Raw genomic sequence first — 14,514 nt, forward strand, 5'->3', positions numbered from 1 at the left:
ATTCAATATAGACCCACACAAATACCCGCCATATATATACACTGGCTACATGTGTGCCCGGGAGCTATTCTAATCTGCTAGTAGTACTTGTTGTGAGGTATAGGAGGCCGTATTATAGTAGTTATATTCTTGTATATAGGGGCACTATTATAGTAGTTATATTCTTGTATATAGGGGGCAGTATTATAGTAGTTATATTCTTGTATATAGGAGCAGTATTATAGTAGTTATAGTCTTGTATATAGGAGCAGTATTATAGTAGTTATATTCTTGTATATAGGAGCAGTATTATAGTAGTTATAGTCTTGTATATAGGAGCAGTATTATAGTAGTTATATTCTTGTATATAGGAGCAGTATTATAGTAGTTATATTCCTGTATATAGGAGCAGTATTATAGTAGTTATATTCTTGTATATAGGGGCAGTATTATAGTAGTTATATTCCTGTATATAGGAGCAGTATTATAGTAGTTATATTCTTGTATATAGGGGGCAGTATTATAGTAGTTATATTCTTGTATATAGGGGGCAGTATTATAGTAGTTATATTCCTGTATATAGGGAGCAGTATTATAGTAGTTATATTCTTGTATTTAGGAGCAGTATTATAGTAGTTATATTCTTGTATATAGGGGGCAGTATTATAGTAGTTATATTCTTGTATATAGGGGGCAGTATTATAGAAGCTATATTCTGGCACATAGGAGCAGTATTATAGTAGTTATATTCCTGTATATAGGAGCAGTATTATAGTAGTTATATTCTTGTATAAAGGGGCAGTATTATAGTAGTTATATTCCTGTATATAGGAGCAGTATTATAGTAGTTATATTCTTGTATATAGGGGGCAGTATTATAGTAGTTATATTCTTGTATATAGGGGGCAGTATTATAGTAGTTATATTCCTGTATATAGGGAGCAGTATTATAGTAGTTATATTCTTGTATATAGGAGCAGTATTATAGTAGTTATATTCTTGTATATAGGGGGCAGTATTATAGTAGTTATATTCTTGTATATAGGGGGCAGTATTATAGTAGTTATATTCCTGTATATAGGAGCAGTATTATAGTAGTTATATTCTTGTATATAGGAGACAGTATTATGGTAGTTATATTCTTGTATATAGGAGCAGTATTATAGTAGTTATATTCTTGTATATAGGGGCAGTATTATAGTAGTTATATTCCTGTATATAGGAGCAGTATTATAGTAGTTATATTCTTGTATATAGGGGGCAGTATTATAGTAGTTATATTCTTGTATATAGGGGGCAGTATTATAGTAGTTATATTCCTGTATATAGGAGCAGTATTATAGTAGTTATATTCTTGTATATAGGGGCAGTATTATAGTAGTTATATTCCTGTATATAGGAGCAGTATTATAGTAGTTATATTCTTGTATATAGGGGGCAGTATTTTAGTAGTTATATTCTTGTATATAGGGGGCAGTATTATAGTAGTTATATTCCTGTATATAGGGAGCAGTATTATAGTAGTTATATTCTTGTATATAGGAGCAGTATTATAGTAGTTATATTCTTGTATATAGGGGGCAGTATTATAGTAGTTATATTCTTGTATATAGGGGGCAGTATTATAGTAGTTATATTCCTGTATATAGGAGCAGTATTATAGTAGTTATATTCTTGTATATAGGAGACAGTATTATGGTAGTTATATTCTTGTATATAGGGGGCAGTATTATAGTAGTTATATTCCTGAACATAGAAGCAGTATTATAGTAGTTATATTCTTGTATATAGGGAGTAGTATTATAGTGGTCTATAATACAGTCTTATTTTCAGGCAAACACGGTTGCTTCCCCTCCCCATATAGGATCTGCACTCGGGGTGACCTAATTCTGACCTAAAAATAAAAATCCTGTTTATATTTTTGCAGCGGATGACATCTCTTATTTCATTAATTATAGGATATAGAATCGATTTCTCGGCTGTTTGGGAGGAGATGACTGCATCATCTGGTAATTTCATTAATCCATTAGTAGGGGATGGAATCATTTCTCGGTAGATTACAGTATTTCTATTAGCTGCTATATGGTTTGTGATGTCATACACCGTCCAGTAAGGGGTCGGACCTCGAGGCATGTATCAGTCTATGCTTCAGTCAGTGACGTCCATATAAGCTCACAATATGGCGGCATGGAGAAGTCTGAAACCTCAGACAGCTTTACTCCCAATGCTCACCTCCCAGCCTTCTTTAATGTGACACTGATGGTGTAACCGAAGCCCGGGCAGCAGCTGTTTATGGGGAAGGTCAGATATAGGCAGCAGGCGTCTAAGACCTTCACGGCCAAAATCCCAGTTTATGACCAAGAGACACTTCTATTACAATGCAAAAAAGCATTATCTAGTGATTTAGTGAAGGGCCTAGACAGCAGGGGCCTCTGTGCTAGAATACTACATAAGCATGTCTGAGGAACGTGTTCTAGATATGATGCAGAAGGATGCTCTCTGGGGGTCTTGTGCACTAGAATAGGGTGTATTTCTTGGCCTTGCCTCTCCGCAGGCCGAGGTTTGTTGCTCCAGTCCTTCTGCGGTATCCCATCCTGATCACAGGTTTTCCTTTATTATTATCTCCTTGAGTGCAAGTAGGTGAAAACCAAGCAGCTGTCACTGAGCTTCTCCATTCTTTTGTCTGGACATGACACTGGTTCAGTCGCAGAGGTGGGACTTTTTGGTGTTCAGTAGTATCCACAGTTTTTCTCTAACCTTATCTCCCTCAGTGCAAGTAGGTGAGAATACAGAGCAGCTGCATAGCAGAGGTGGGGCTTTTTGATATTTAGTCCCGCTGATCTAAGTTTGTCTCTCCCTTAGAGCAAATAGGTGAAAACCTCTTCATTCTTTTAACTGAATCTATCAGCAGTTCCATAGCAGAGGTGAGGCTTAGTGGTATCTAGCAGTATCTGGTCCTGATCACATCAGTTTTTTGTTTTTCTTTATTATCTTCCTGAGTGCCAGTAGGTGAAAAAACAGAGGAGCTGTCATTGAAAGCTTCGCTGTTCTTGTGACAGGACTCGGCAGCAGTTTCATACCAGAGGTGGGGCTTTTTGATATCCAGTAATATCCAGTCCTGATCACATGAGTTTTCTTCCAAACCTATCATCCTAAGGGCAAGTAGATGAAAAACCAAGCAGCTGTTATTGAAAGCTTCCCCATTCTTGTGGTGGGACATGGCAGCAGTTTAAAAGCAGAGTGGAAGGTTTTGGTATCTATTAATGTCCAATCCTAAATCCTGATCGCATGAGTTTTTCTCTAACCTTATCTCCCTGAGTGCCAGTAGGTGAAAAAAACAGAGCCACCACTACTTAGTAAAAGGTGGCAGTGCTTCAGTGCTATCTACTATTGGCTTTGTATACAACATTTACAGACTCAGCTCTGCTACATGTGTACACAAATAAACAGTAAACTGCATCGCAGACTCAGCCCTGCCACATCTTTTGTTGTACGAACAAAACACTGTACCGCGGACTTGCTATATGTATAGATACCCTAATATCACGCAGTTTCCTTGCAGAGCTGTGTTTGTCAGCAGGCCTCCACACTCTTTACACCTCCCCATAGAGAATACCCAATTAACTCCATGCATCTCTCCCAAACGTGAGACACCGCTCCGCCGTCTCCTGTGAGTTTTTGAGAACAATTTTGCTTCAATTTGGGCCTTGGAAATGGCCTGAAATTAGTATCCGGGGGAGGGGCCGGCGGGCTTTTTGGGTTAATTTTCTCTCCATTTCCTTCCATCTGCCGGGTAATAATTGGGAGCTATTTTCTCCACTTCTCGGCTTCCACGTGCTGCGCTCATCACACCGGGAGGAAACCTCAGCCGCTCTCCGCAGACTTTCAATGGCCGCCGGTTAGGACTCGCTGGGACCTCGCAGTAAATTAGTCTCCAGATAAAGAGCTGGAAGATTCGCTGATGTCCTCGACGTGTTTTGCTGCATCATCATTTTCATCAGTGATACAGAACAGGAGAAAGAAGAGAAGCGACATTACATAATGTGGTGTGATGTGCTGCAGAGCAAGGAAGGGGCTGTATCAGCTGTACTGAGTGATCTGCACCTGCAAATACATGCAGAGCATCACTCTCTATACGGTCTACATTCTGCAGATTATTACACTGCTCCACTGCTCCTCTGTCCATATACAGAGGCATATGTTCTGCAGATTATTACATTACTGAACTCTCTATCAATCTGCAGATCATTGCTCTGTGCTTTCTACCCCCTGAGAGATACATATGAGTATATTCTGCAGATTATTATACCTGATCAGCAGAACATTGCTCTGTCCTGTCTACTTCCTAACAGATACATAGTAATATATACTGCAGATTATTATACCTCTCTAGAGATCTGCAGAATATTGCTCTTTCCTCCCTAACTCCTTCCAGATATATAACTACTATATATTCTGCAGACTATTTCACCACTGACCTCAGAACTCTGCTGTCTCCCCTCTACCGCCTTACAGATACATAGTGATATGTCCTGCAGATTATTACACCACTGACCTCAGAACTTTGCTCTCTCCCCTCTGCCTCCTTACAGATACATAGTGATATGTCCTGCAGATTATTCCACCACTGAACCCCGAGGATCTGCAGAATATTGCTTTGTCCTCTCTACCTCCTTACAGATACATAGTGATATATTCTGCAGATTATTCCACCACTGAACCCTGAGGATCTGCAGAATATTGATACGTCCTCTTTACCTACCGACAGATATATAGTCATATATTCTGCAGATTATTACACCTCTGACCGCTCTAGAGATCCGCAGAACATTGCTCTCTACCTCCTTACAGATGCATAGTGATTTAATTTGCAGAATATTACACCACTGACCTCTCTAGAGATCTGCAGAGCATCGCTCTGTCCTTTCTACGACCTTACAGATACAGAGTGATATATTCTGCAGGTTATCACACCGGTGACATTACTAGAGATCTGCAGAGCATTGCACCATTTCTGCACATTACACCAGTGACCTCACCGGAGATCTGCAGAGCATTGCTCTGTCCGTTCTACCTCCTTACGGATACATAGTGATTTATTCTGCAGGTTATTACACCAGTGATCTCACTAGAGGCCTGCAGAGCATCGCACCATTCCTGCACATTACACCTGCGATCTGAGATCCGTCTATAAGACGTGCGTAATTAACCGTTATCGGGCTCTCTAAACAAACAAGTCTTGTTTCTTTGTGTGGGTGAATGGGATAAGTGTGGGCTGTCACGGCGGACGTCTCACAGAGGACCAGCGCCTTCTGTTTCTGCTGAATGATGAAGGAGAGAGGCGGTCGGTCAAGTGGGATAGGAGAGCGGAGGAGGGGTAGCCGGCTGGTAATAAATACACTTTACATGAAGACATGGCATCAGATCGGATCAACATTCCTATTAATCAGGCCTCGCGCTTCCCAGATCCGGGGTTCACCAGGTCCAGCGTATTAACCGTCTATGGAGACAAAATGATGCCGCGTGAAATTAAACCTGACACGCGTAGTTTTATTCGGAGATAAATGATTCCGATATGATCTACGCGCTGTGCTAGGGGCTGGGCGCGCGGCGGAGACTATATATACCGATATCTCTCACCAGCAAATACGGGGGTAAGAGGGTGATTGTGATCAGGTAGGAATATAACAATCAAGAATAAGTGCCCCTCCGGTCCACCTCATATACTCCAACATGACCCCAATAACGGAGCAAATCACATTGTCCTATACCAGTGGTGAGGAACCTCTGGCACTCCGGCTGGGGCAAAACTACAATTCCCATCATGCCTGGACAGCCAAAGTCACAGCTGGAGGGCCAGAGCTTCCTCATCCCTGAACTATACTAAGTGCAGATGTAATGACCACCATGATGGAGATGACTGTGTCCAGAAGGGATTGCTAGAGACAAATACAGTGTCCTTAAATGGGACCAAGAGGGGCAATTAAGTGTCCCTTTAAGTGTCAAAAAGTCTCCTGAAGTCTGGAGGTCCAAGTTTACGGTTTTTGGTGCCATATGGCCACAGTTGGTAAATGTTCTACAGTAGATGGTATCACGTCATCACTCGTATCTGTACAATGCCAGGTATCACAAATTATTGAACCCAATTTGACTCGTTCTATCATAAGATACAGTAGTAGGCTTGGTAAAGTGGGAGCTAGAGGATTACCACCATGTATGGTACACCATCTAATGTGTATGTGTTCTCATTGCAGAGCCTCTTGGACCATGATGAATATCCCCTAAGACCCGCTCACCACCCTCTTATTTCTGCAACCTTCGGAAGAGGATAAGAATGTCCCACCAGCTTCTCGCTCTGGTCCTTCTCCTTGTCAGATGTCTTCTTTCCTCCTCTCTGGTATTCCCTAAAGACCTGAGTCCTCTTAGAACCATCGATAGTGGAAGTAAGTTCCATGTTCTCAAATCAGTCTCTAATCCATGTACATTATGGACCATGGTGACTATGGATGTCCATACAACTATTGTCTAGGTTCTCGAATGTTATCTACTGGCTCTTAAATCTTTTGGACAATGAATATACCCTATGGGTGGAGGCAGTGGAACAACTCTTTCATACAATGATTATGTTTCTCTATTATGAAGGTACAAAGTCCTATCCATGGTTCCGAGGGTTGACCACCGATCATGACTCTACCCATCTTGGTTTGGACTTTCAGAAGATGCTCAAACTCAACCAGACCTTGTTTGTTGCAGCAAGGTGAGTGTCTACCTTGAACATTGGAGAAGTCTTTCCAAATTATAGTGTCGACCTGTATCATGACCTGTATCTATACACCTGCTATAGTCATGGCAGATACGGCACCCAAGAGTCTACTCAAACACCCAAATGAATGTTCGTGACGATCAGGGTTGTGTGTTAAGGTCAGGGACCCATCAACCAGGTGACTACCATGAGTTAGCAGGTGAGCCGGAACGTCTGGTTGTCACATGTGAACATTCACGCAGGATTCTGTATGAAGCCATTATAACACAACATTCATTCATCTCCGTAATTGGATGATTCATCAATGTCGCGGATGAGGAGAATGTGTATAATTACCGTGCAGAGTGCGGCCTCGTCTGTTCCCGCCTGAGGGGATAATAAAAGGTTTGCCTTGAAATAAACTATACCCTTCATACTCCAGAAATAGCTCATTTATGGAAAAATAAAACCTGCGTAGTAATATCCTGACCTACAGGGGGGAAAACAAAGATCACAGGGGACTGCCCCATTTTGCTGATCCTAAGACAAAATGGCTGCCATGTCTTGATGGGAGGACTAAAGATCAAAAAATCTAAAAAATCTAAATCTATCCAAGTTTTGATAGGCTTGATAATGTCTTCCGTATGTTAATGTGTGGTCCTCTTCACTGTTGTTCTAGGGATCATGTGTATGCCATAGATCTACGGAAAGCCAGAGACTCCATTACACCAGACAAGGTAAGAGCTGGGTTTTTTTTGCATTGCTCTGTGCCCCTCTACCCCCTGCAGTAGAACATTCCAGTAGGATCTGTAGGTGTCGCCCATGGGCCACACCTATATACTAACTACTACCGTTACACCATGACTGCCATCACTACCACTGTAGACCATATAGCAGGAATTGGGAACAGCCCTCCAGCTGTTGCAGAACAACAATTCCTATCATGGCTGGACAGTAGAGATGAGCGAACCTCAAGCATGCTTAGGCTCGTCCAGACCAGAGAGTGTGTCATTTGAATACCGGTGGCTAAGTAAGTTGGATGCAGCCCTAATGCTGCCTGGAAAACATGGGTACAGCCATAGGCCATAGGCTGTATCCATATTTCGGATGAATTCGAGCATGCTCAAGGTTCACTCATCTTTCATGATTTCTGGACCTGTCGGACATACATCTTAGGCTCCAATTTTTTCCAGCCCACTCCTTACCTCTCCCCCCACCAATAGTGCCCCAAATGGTCATAATTCCCCCATTGGTCCCCCATTAGGTAACTTCCCCCTTTGGATAATTGGCCCTAGTAGTTAAGAAGTGTTTGGTATTTCCCCCATTTGGTAGGTGCCCCTTTTTTTCTTTTCCCAACCAAATTAACAACTTACTTCCTGTAAAATGCTCCTTATGGCACTGGCCTCCAGAGCTGCCTATTCTCTGACTGCTGCTGCATTGCTCTTTACCTGACTGATGCTTGTGACTTTGTCTCCTCATATGTACATATACTTCAACAGAGTATAGTCAGGCTAACAATTGTGTCATCTGAGCACCCATTTGCTTGCCAGTCTGTCCCCTTTCTGCTGTACTATCTATACACATGTAAAGACAGTGCCTCCAGTGGTGGGAGGACACATATTCTGTCTATTTCGGGGCAGAAAACATCTTATCTAGATTATGGGCCTAGTCTGAAAGCCTATTTTAAAGCAAATTTTAGTCCCTTTTGACATAGGGATTTGTCAAGCTCCAGAAAAATAGATGTACAAAAAGTTCAAAAATTGCATTATTTGTCCTTTAAAGTGACCCTTTCGTTTTATCAATCCATTGATGTACTGTATCAGAGGGAGATATCAGAGGACACCATCCTTGGGTGTTTGTAGGTCTAGAAACTAAAATGTAATGGATTGCCACTTTAAATGTATTTTTTATTTATTTTTTCAGTATATAACATGGAAAACGAAGGACATGGATAATTGCGCTATGAGGGGCAAACCGGTAAGTGACATTAATCATGGTGTAGGGTTGTAAGAGGAATTATGGTAACATCCCATTATTAGCCCCCACTGCCCAGACATTTCACAATGATCATTGGCATTAAAGATGAACATCTTTGCCTGAGGGTACGGCGGGTGTCCCACCACATGGCCATGCCTGGTGGGGTGTGTCGACATCCATCTCCTCGTCCTTACTGCTAATGAACGTGGAACGCTTCCATCGCCAGACGACAGAAGGGTAATTCAGGATGGCACCAAACACAACAGGTTGCGATGAACAATTTTTTTTTTTTACGAGCTTCAAAAATGTGCGAAGAACTCCCAGGCACAATCCCCGATCGCGCTGCCGACTCAAGGCCTTTGTTACTTGTCTGCTAAATGAAAATTTCCTAAATGAGAAAGCTCCGACTGCTGGCCCAGGGAAAACAACATTATCCCCGGCACTAATTAGAATTCGCCTTTAATTAAGAAGAGCATGCTGCTGCGGCTGAGCAGCGGATGACCCCGCTCCCCCGTACACTCAGCGCCTCTGTGATGTTGCACAGCGGCAGATTTTCTCTTGCTGAGCTAAGCACCGACGTCTGCACGCTTCTCTTTGTCAATGTCTCACACTCCAGCGCCTTCCACACTGGCGCAATGCTCTCTCTCTGCGATGGGCGCCTTGATTAGATTTCTGATCTCAAGAAAAATCTCTCACCTGGAAGTTCCACCTCCGGGAGACTGGTGGAGAGGCTCACTAAACAAGTCAATGAAAGACGAGGAGAAGACAAGAACATCCAGACAAATTGTGGTAGAAGAAGAGGTCTAGAATAGGTTTCTGACAACTACAGAATCCGAAGGTATTTATGACACGTTCTGCAATATGGTGCAGAAGAAGAACATGCCAATGTCTCTTGTGAGCCCTACAATCTAATGTGCTTGATAGTAAGGTCAATGTCAGTCTGCTCCTACTAAAGCCTTTCTCAGCCTTCAACCCCAATAAATAAATGCATAACCTGTTTTCAATCTGGTGTTCAGCCACATTGTAAAAAGGAACATTCTGTATGATAAGGTGGTAGGATCTCCGGCAGCTCCACTCCAGCCATTTTAAAGTTAATCATCCTGGTGCTCATAAATATTACACAAGTGTGTGTGGGGGGGGAGGCTCAAGTTATAGTGGGAAACCCAGCTAACCCCCTTAAGTGCAACTTTCCACTGCCGTGACAAAGAAAGACATTCCGAAAGGAACATCTTGGTATAACTAAAGACGTCCATATGTTAAATGCCCAATCAGTAGAGATGATCGAACACCGGAAAAAGCTAAGTTTTATCGAACTCGAACCTTCCGCATTTGATTCCCGATGCCTTCCCGTTCCGTGGGGAAGGAGGAGCCACCCAGGTACCGCCTGGAATATAGCCTAGGATCCTTTTCCGGTGTTCGATCATCTCTACCAATCAGCTGATGACTATTACCCTCACATCTCAAACCTCACTCAAGAATTCTGGTGGCTTACACCTTTAGTTTCGCCATATATTCCATGAGAGTCGACTGGTTCCACCATGATCGATAGGCTTGATGGAATGGTCACCTTACCAAGAACTAGACCAGGACAAGAGTAGCCTGCCCTTACTTAGGCTTCACCTGGAACTATGAACTATACCTCTTCCTCCTCAACCCCCTCTCCTACCCTTTCATCCTGAACTCCTCATTAGATCTGGAGACTTTTGTGGGGCTTATTGGGTTTGGAGGCTTAGGTTAGGGCTCTTAGATAATTGATAAATCTCGCCCTGTGACTGTAAGGGGCCTTTTATGAGAGCCGATAACCAGCAAGGAACCTTGCTTTTCATATCTTTTGTGCCGCTCTAAAATATATTGTTATCGGCCGTACATCTACCTGTGTAAACAAAAAAGAGCCTGTGGAGCCTCATTTAAGAGTCTCGAAACCCAGGACTAGCCTGATATCCCTCTGGGAAGGGCCCAGCCGTGAGGTGGCTCCTATAAGGAGACCACCAAAACCATCATATTAAGTTGCCCTATAAGTCAATGTAATGACAAGGGAAATACCAAGGCCAGGTATCCATCCACAGACAGCAGTTTCGGGGTGTTGCCCCTCATCAGTGTGGAGCAGGATTCGAGCAATGCCTAGTAGAGTCATACAAGAAACAAGGGATGTGCAGCTAAAAGCAATATATTTAAATGGCCCGGCAGAGCGATTTATCCTGACTTCTGAAGGCAATGCAAACAATCGCTGATCTCACTGATCGGCACTTGTTGGCTTCTATAGAAGGGCCGTCTAAAAGGACCTTAAACCAGTATATCACTCGCTGTATCCCCCTCAGCAATCTTGCAAAGTGCTCTGTGCCCGGACTCGGAATATTGCAGCTCTCACAGCACAGACTGTCCAACCAACGTCTTCATCTTCATGGGCAGCCAACCAGTCTTTTACCTAACCCGTTGAGGTCACAATGCGTTGAGGACACAACCTTTAATCTACTTTTTTTTTTCTAACCTTAAAACTTTTTTTTAGTCTTTGGTTTATTTATACTTTATGCTCTTTTTTTATGAGCAGTGTTTTATAGGTTGATGCCTTTCGTTTATTTTTTTGTTGTTTGTTCTACATGAAAGGTTTTTGAAGACCGGGCAGCCGGAATACCTAATGGCACATAGATAACAGCGGGCAGTACACCCTCGCCGCTGGGCTCCAGTCCCATTTCAGGTGCTTTTTTCACAACAAGAAAGCTTTATTATTCCTCACAACTCTGCAGGCCAGCACTTTACACACAACCGTATATCATTACGGAGTTAAAAGTGCAGGGCCCCAGCTAAGTGGACAGCAGTCAAGCTGTGACACTTTGGACGCCAATGCGAATAGCATAAAAAGTGGATTTTTTTTTTTTTTTTTGCTGCAGGGCTTTCCGGAGGAGCCACTTTAGTCAAGGCTGAATTGCGGGTAAAGGTGTTACTGGCGGCAAACATTTACACAAAGGCAACAGAGCAATAGATGACCGCTCAATGGCGGCGACGCTTTTAATGGAATATCTCTTTGACTGCCCAGATTGTGTATGAATGGGTTTATGATACAAAACCAGAGCCCAGAATAATTTGCTCAAATTTCCTTCAGACGACAGACGGTGGATTCAACCTGCTGGTTGTAACGAAACCGCCGAATATTCCGGAATGAATAGCAGCTGCTTCTTGTCCGGGGAACAGGAGGTCATTTTGTGATCCTGAACAAATCACCGGGTCTGTAGGCCATAGAGCGGCCATAGAAGCACCGATAACTGTGATGTCCCAGGCGATCCCGATGCTCCAGCTGTTACTGAACTACAAGTCACGTCCCAAGCTTTGGCCGTCCAGGCATGATGGGAGTTGTAGTTTTGCAACAGCTGGAGGGCCGAACGTTCCCCATCCCTGCTTTACACAGTGGTTGTGGCCTCTGCTGCCTGGTTTTGTGCCAACCGTTCCAAATCTCATCAGTATAAGGGATGAATATTGGTTTCTGCTGTGACAGCCTTTCTAGATCTCATCAGTATAAGACATGGATTGTGGCTTCTTATGTGTATTACTACGCCAGCCTCTCTAGATCTCATCACTATAAGACCTGAATTGTGTGTCTTTGTGTTTGCACTATGCCAGGCTGTTAGATTTCATTAGTATAAAATATAGGCCCAGATTTGTTGTGAAGGGGTACTCCGGCGAAAATCTATTTCTTTTAAATCAACTGGTTGCGGAAAGTTATAAAGATTTGGACTTCTATTTAAAAATCTCAAGTCTTCCCTTACTTATCAGCTGCTGTATGTCCTGCAGGAAGTGGTGTATTTTTTCCAGTCTGACACAGTGCTCTCTGCTGCCACCTCTGTCCTTGTCAGGAACTGTCCGGATCAGTAGCAAATCCCCATAGAAAACTTCCCCTGCTCTGGACAGTTTCTTTCTCGGACAATGGTGGCAGCAGAGAGCACCGTTTCAGAATGAAAAGAAAACACCATTTCTTGCAGGACATACAGCAGCTGATGAGTAGAGATGAGTGAACCTGCCGAGGTTCGGGTTCGTATGAACCTGAACTCTCAGCGTCTGATTCCCGCTGTCTGCAGCCTCCGTGAACAGGGTGGATACAGCCGGTGGACCGCCTGGAAAACTGGGATACAGCCTATGGCTATGTTTGTATCCCAGTTTTCCAGGCCGTCCTCCGGCTGTATCCACCCTCTTCACGGAGGCTGCAGACAGCGGGAATCAGACGCTGAGAGTTCAGGTTCATACAAACCCAAACCTCGGCCGGTTCGCTCATCTCTACTGATAAGTACTGGAAGACTTGAGATTTTTAAATAGAAGTAAATTACAAATCTGTATAATTTTCTGAAACCAGTTGCCTTGAAAGAAAAAGATTTTGTCCGGAGTACTCCTTTTAAGAAATCAGGGGTTGTGGTGAGAAGCAATTGTGTTATACACTCTCTTTATTGATTATTTATTTTTTACATTTTCTATGTTTAAAGCGACTCTGTACCCACAATCTGACCCCCCCAAACCACTTGTGCCTTCAGATAGCTGCTTTTAATCCAAGATCTGTCCTGGGGTCCGTTCGGCAGGTGATGCAGTTATTGTCCTAAAAAACAACTTTTAAACTAGCAGCCCCGTGCCCAATGGGCGTGGCCTAGATTGTGTATGCATTAGGCTGGCACACCCTTTCTGTCCCTCCTCCAAACCTTCCTCATCATTAGGAATGCTCCAGGCAGATTGTCTCCTATTCCTCAGCTGTGTGATCACGGCACATGGGCTGGATTGTTAAGACACCTGTGCAATGTTCAGACAGGAGTAAATATTTCAGTGGCATTAGTAATGATGAAGAGGGTGGGGAGGAGGGACGGAGGGGTGGTGCAAAGTTAGGGCACAGATATTCTAAGCCCCGGCCGTTGGGCACGGGGCTGCAAGTTTAAAAGTTGTTTTTTAGGATGACAACTGCATCACCTGTCAAACGGACTCCAGGACAGGTTTTGGATTTAAAGCAGCTATCTGAAGGTACAAGCGGTTTGGGGGGGGGGGGGGTTCAGATTGTGGGTATAGAGTTGCTTTAAATCAACATTATACATATTACCACTAGGTGTTTCCCCTCCTATCAAACACAGGAAGTTCCAGTCCTTTTCGCGCTCAAAAACATGGCTTGGTATTAATTAACAGTAAGTCCCGAGCGCACAGAGTGGGACAAGTCTTGACTGTGTAGGTGTACATCTGCTGTGCATCCACATGATGTAACAGAGAATCCTGGGGGTGCTAGCATTGTTCGGTCAGCTCTCCTGTCACACAGTACCAAAACCTCTGTTACCACAAAGTGACATTATACTGACTGAACTGTTACATAACAAAGAGCATTGTCTCCTGGTAAGCTGCAGAGATGATAATATAATTAGCAGAAGTTAATAGTATAGTTCGCCTAAGTTAATTGAACGCAAAAAGGACTTCCTGTGTTTGGTCTCTTTTGTCAAACATAGAAAAGACCAAACATCAGCATGGAGGGAGCATGGAGCACAGTTTGGCCGTATGTATAATGTTGATTTAAACATAAAATAAAATAAAGAGAGTATATTGCAAAACTGTTTGGGATCACAACCCCTGTTGATTTCTTTACAAAATTTTTACGACAGGTACGCCATTTGCACAGATGTGTGATTTTTTGCAGAGTCTGCGCCTCGGTCGCCAAGTGCACGGGCAGGGGTAAAGGAGGCATACCATCCCTCTACGCAAATTTTACATCTGTAAGCACAAATAAATTGTAGTAAAAATCTACGCCAGCTCATTTAGTGAGGACGCATGGGGCAGCCTCAGGTGCGTCTCTACGTAAATCC

General features: G+C 43.1%; 1 protein-coding gene across 6 annotated transcripts in view; it reads left to right on the forward strand.

Moving 5' to 3' along the window:
• The window catches only part of SEMA6C (semaphorin 6C), a 459,642-nt gene that overhangs the window by 404,582 nt on the left and 40,546 nt on the right, over positions 1 to 14,514 (forward strand). For 5 of the 6 annotated variants that reach the window (XM_069949807.1, XM_069949805.1, XM_069949810.1 and 2 more), the window contains exons 3-6: positions 6,234 to 6,422; positions 6,622 to 6,736; positions 7,401 to 7,458; positions 8,645 to 8,698. In XM_069949807.1, the coding sequence (XP_069805908.1) occupies positions 6,314 to 6,422; positions 6,622 to 6,736; positions 7,401 to 7,458; positions 8,645 to 8,698 (336 nt within the window). In that variant the 5' untranslated portion in view covers positions 6,234 to 6,313. Of the gene's footprint in view, positions 1 to 1,937; positions 1,989 to 6,233; positions 6,423 to 6,621; positions 6,737 to 7,400; positions 7,459 to 8,644; positions 8,699 to 14,514 lie in introns of all 6 variants that reach the window. The other variant, XM_069949808.1, reaches the window with a different exon arrangement.

Source organism: Dendropsophus ebraccatus, chromosome 13 (genome assembly GCF_027789765.1).
Source record: "Dendropsophus ebraccatus isolate aDenEbr1 chromosome 13, aDenEbr1.pat, whole genome shotgun sequence".
Lineage (NCBI taxonomy): Eukaryota > Metazoa > Chordata > Amphibia > Anura > Hylidae > Dendropsophus > Dendropsophus ebraccatus.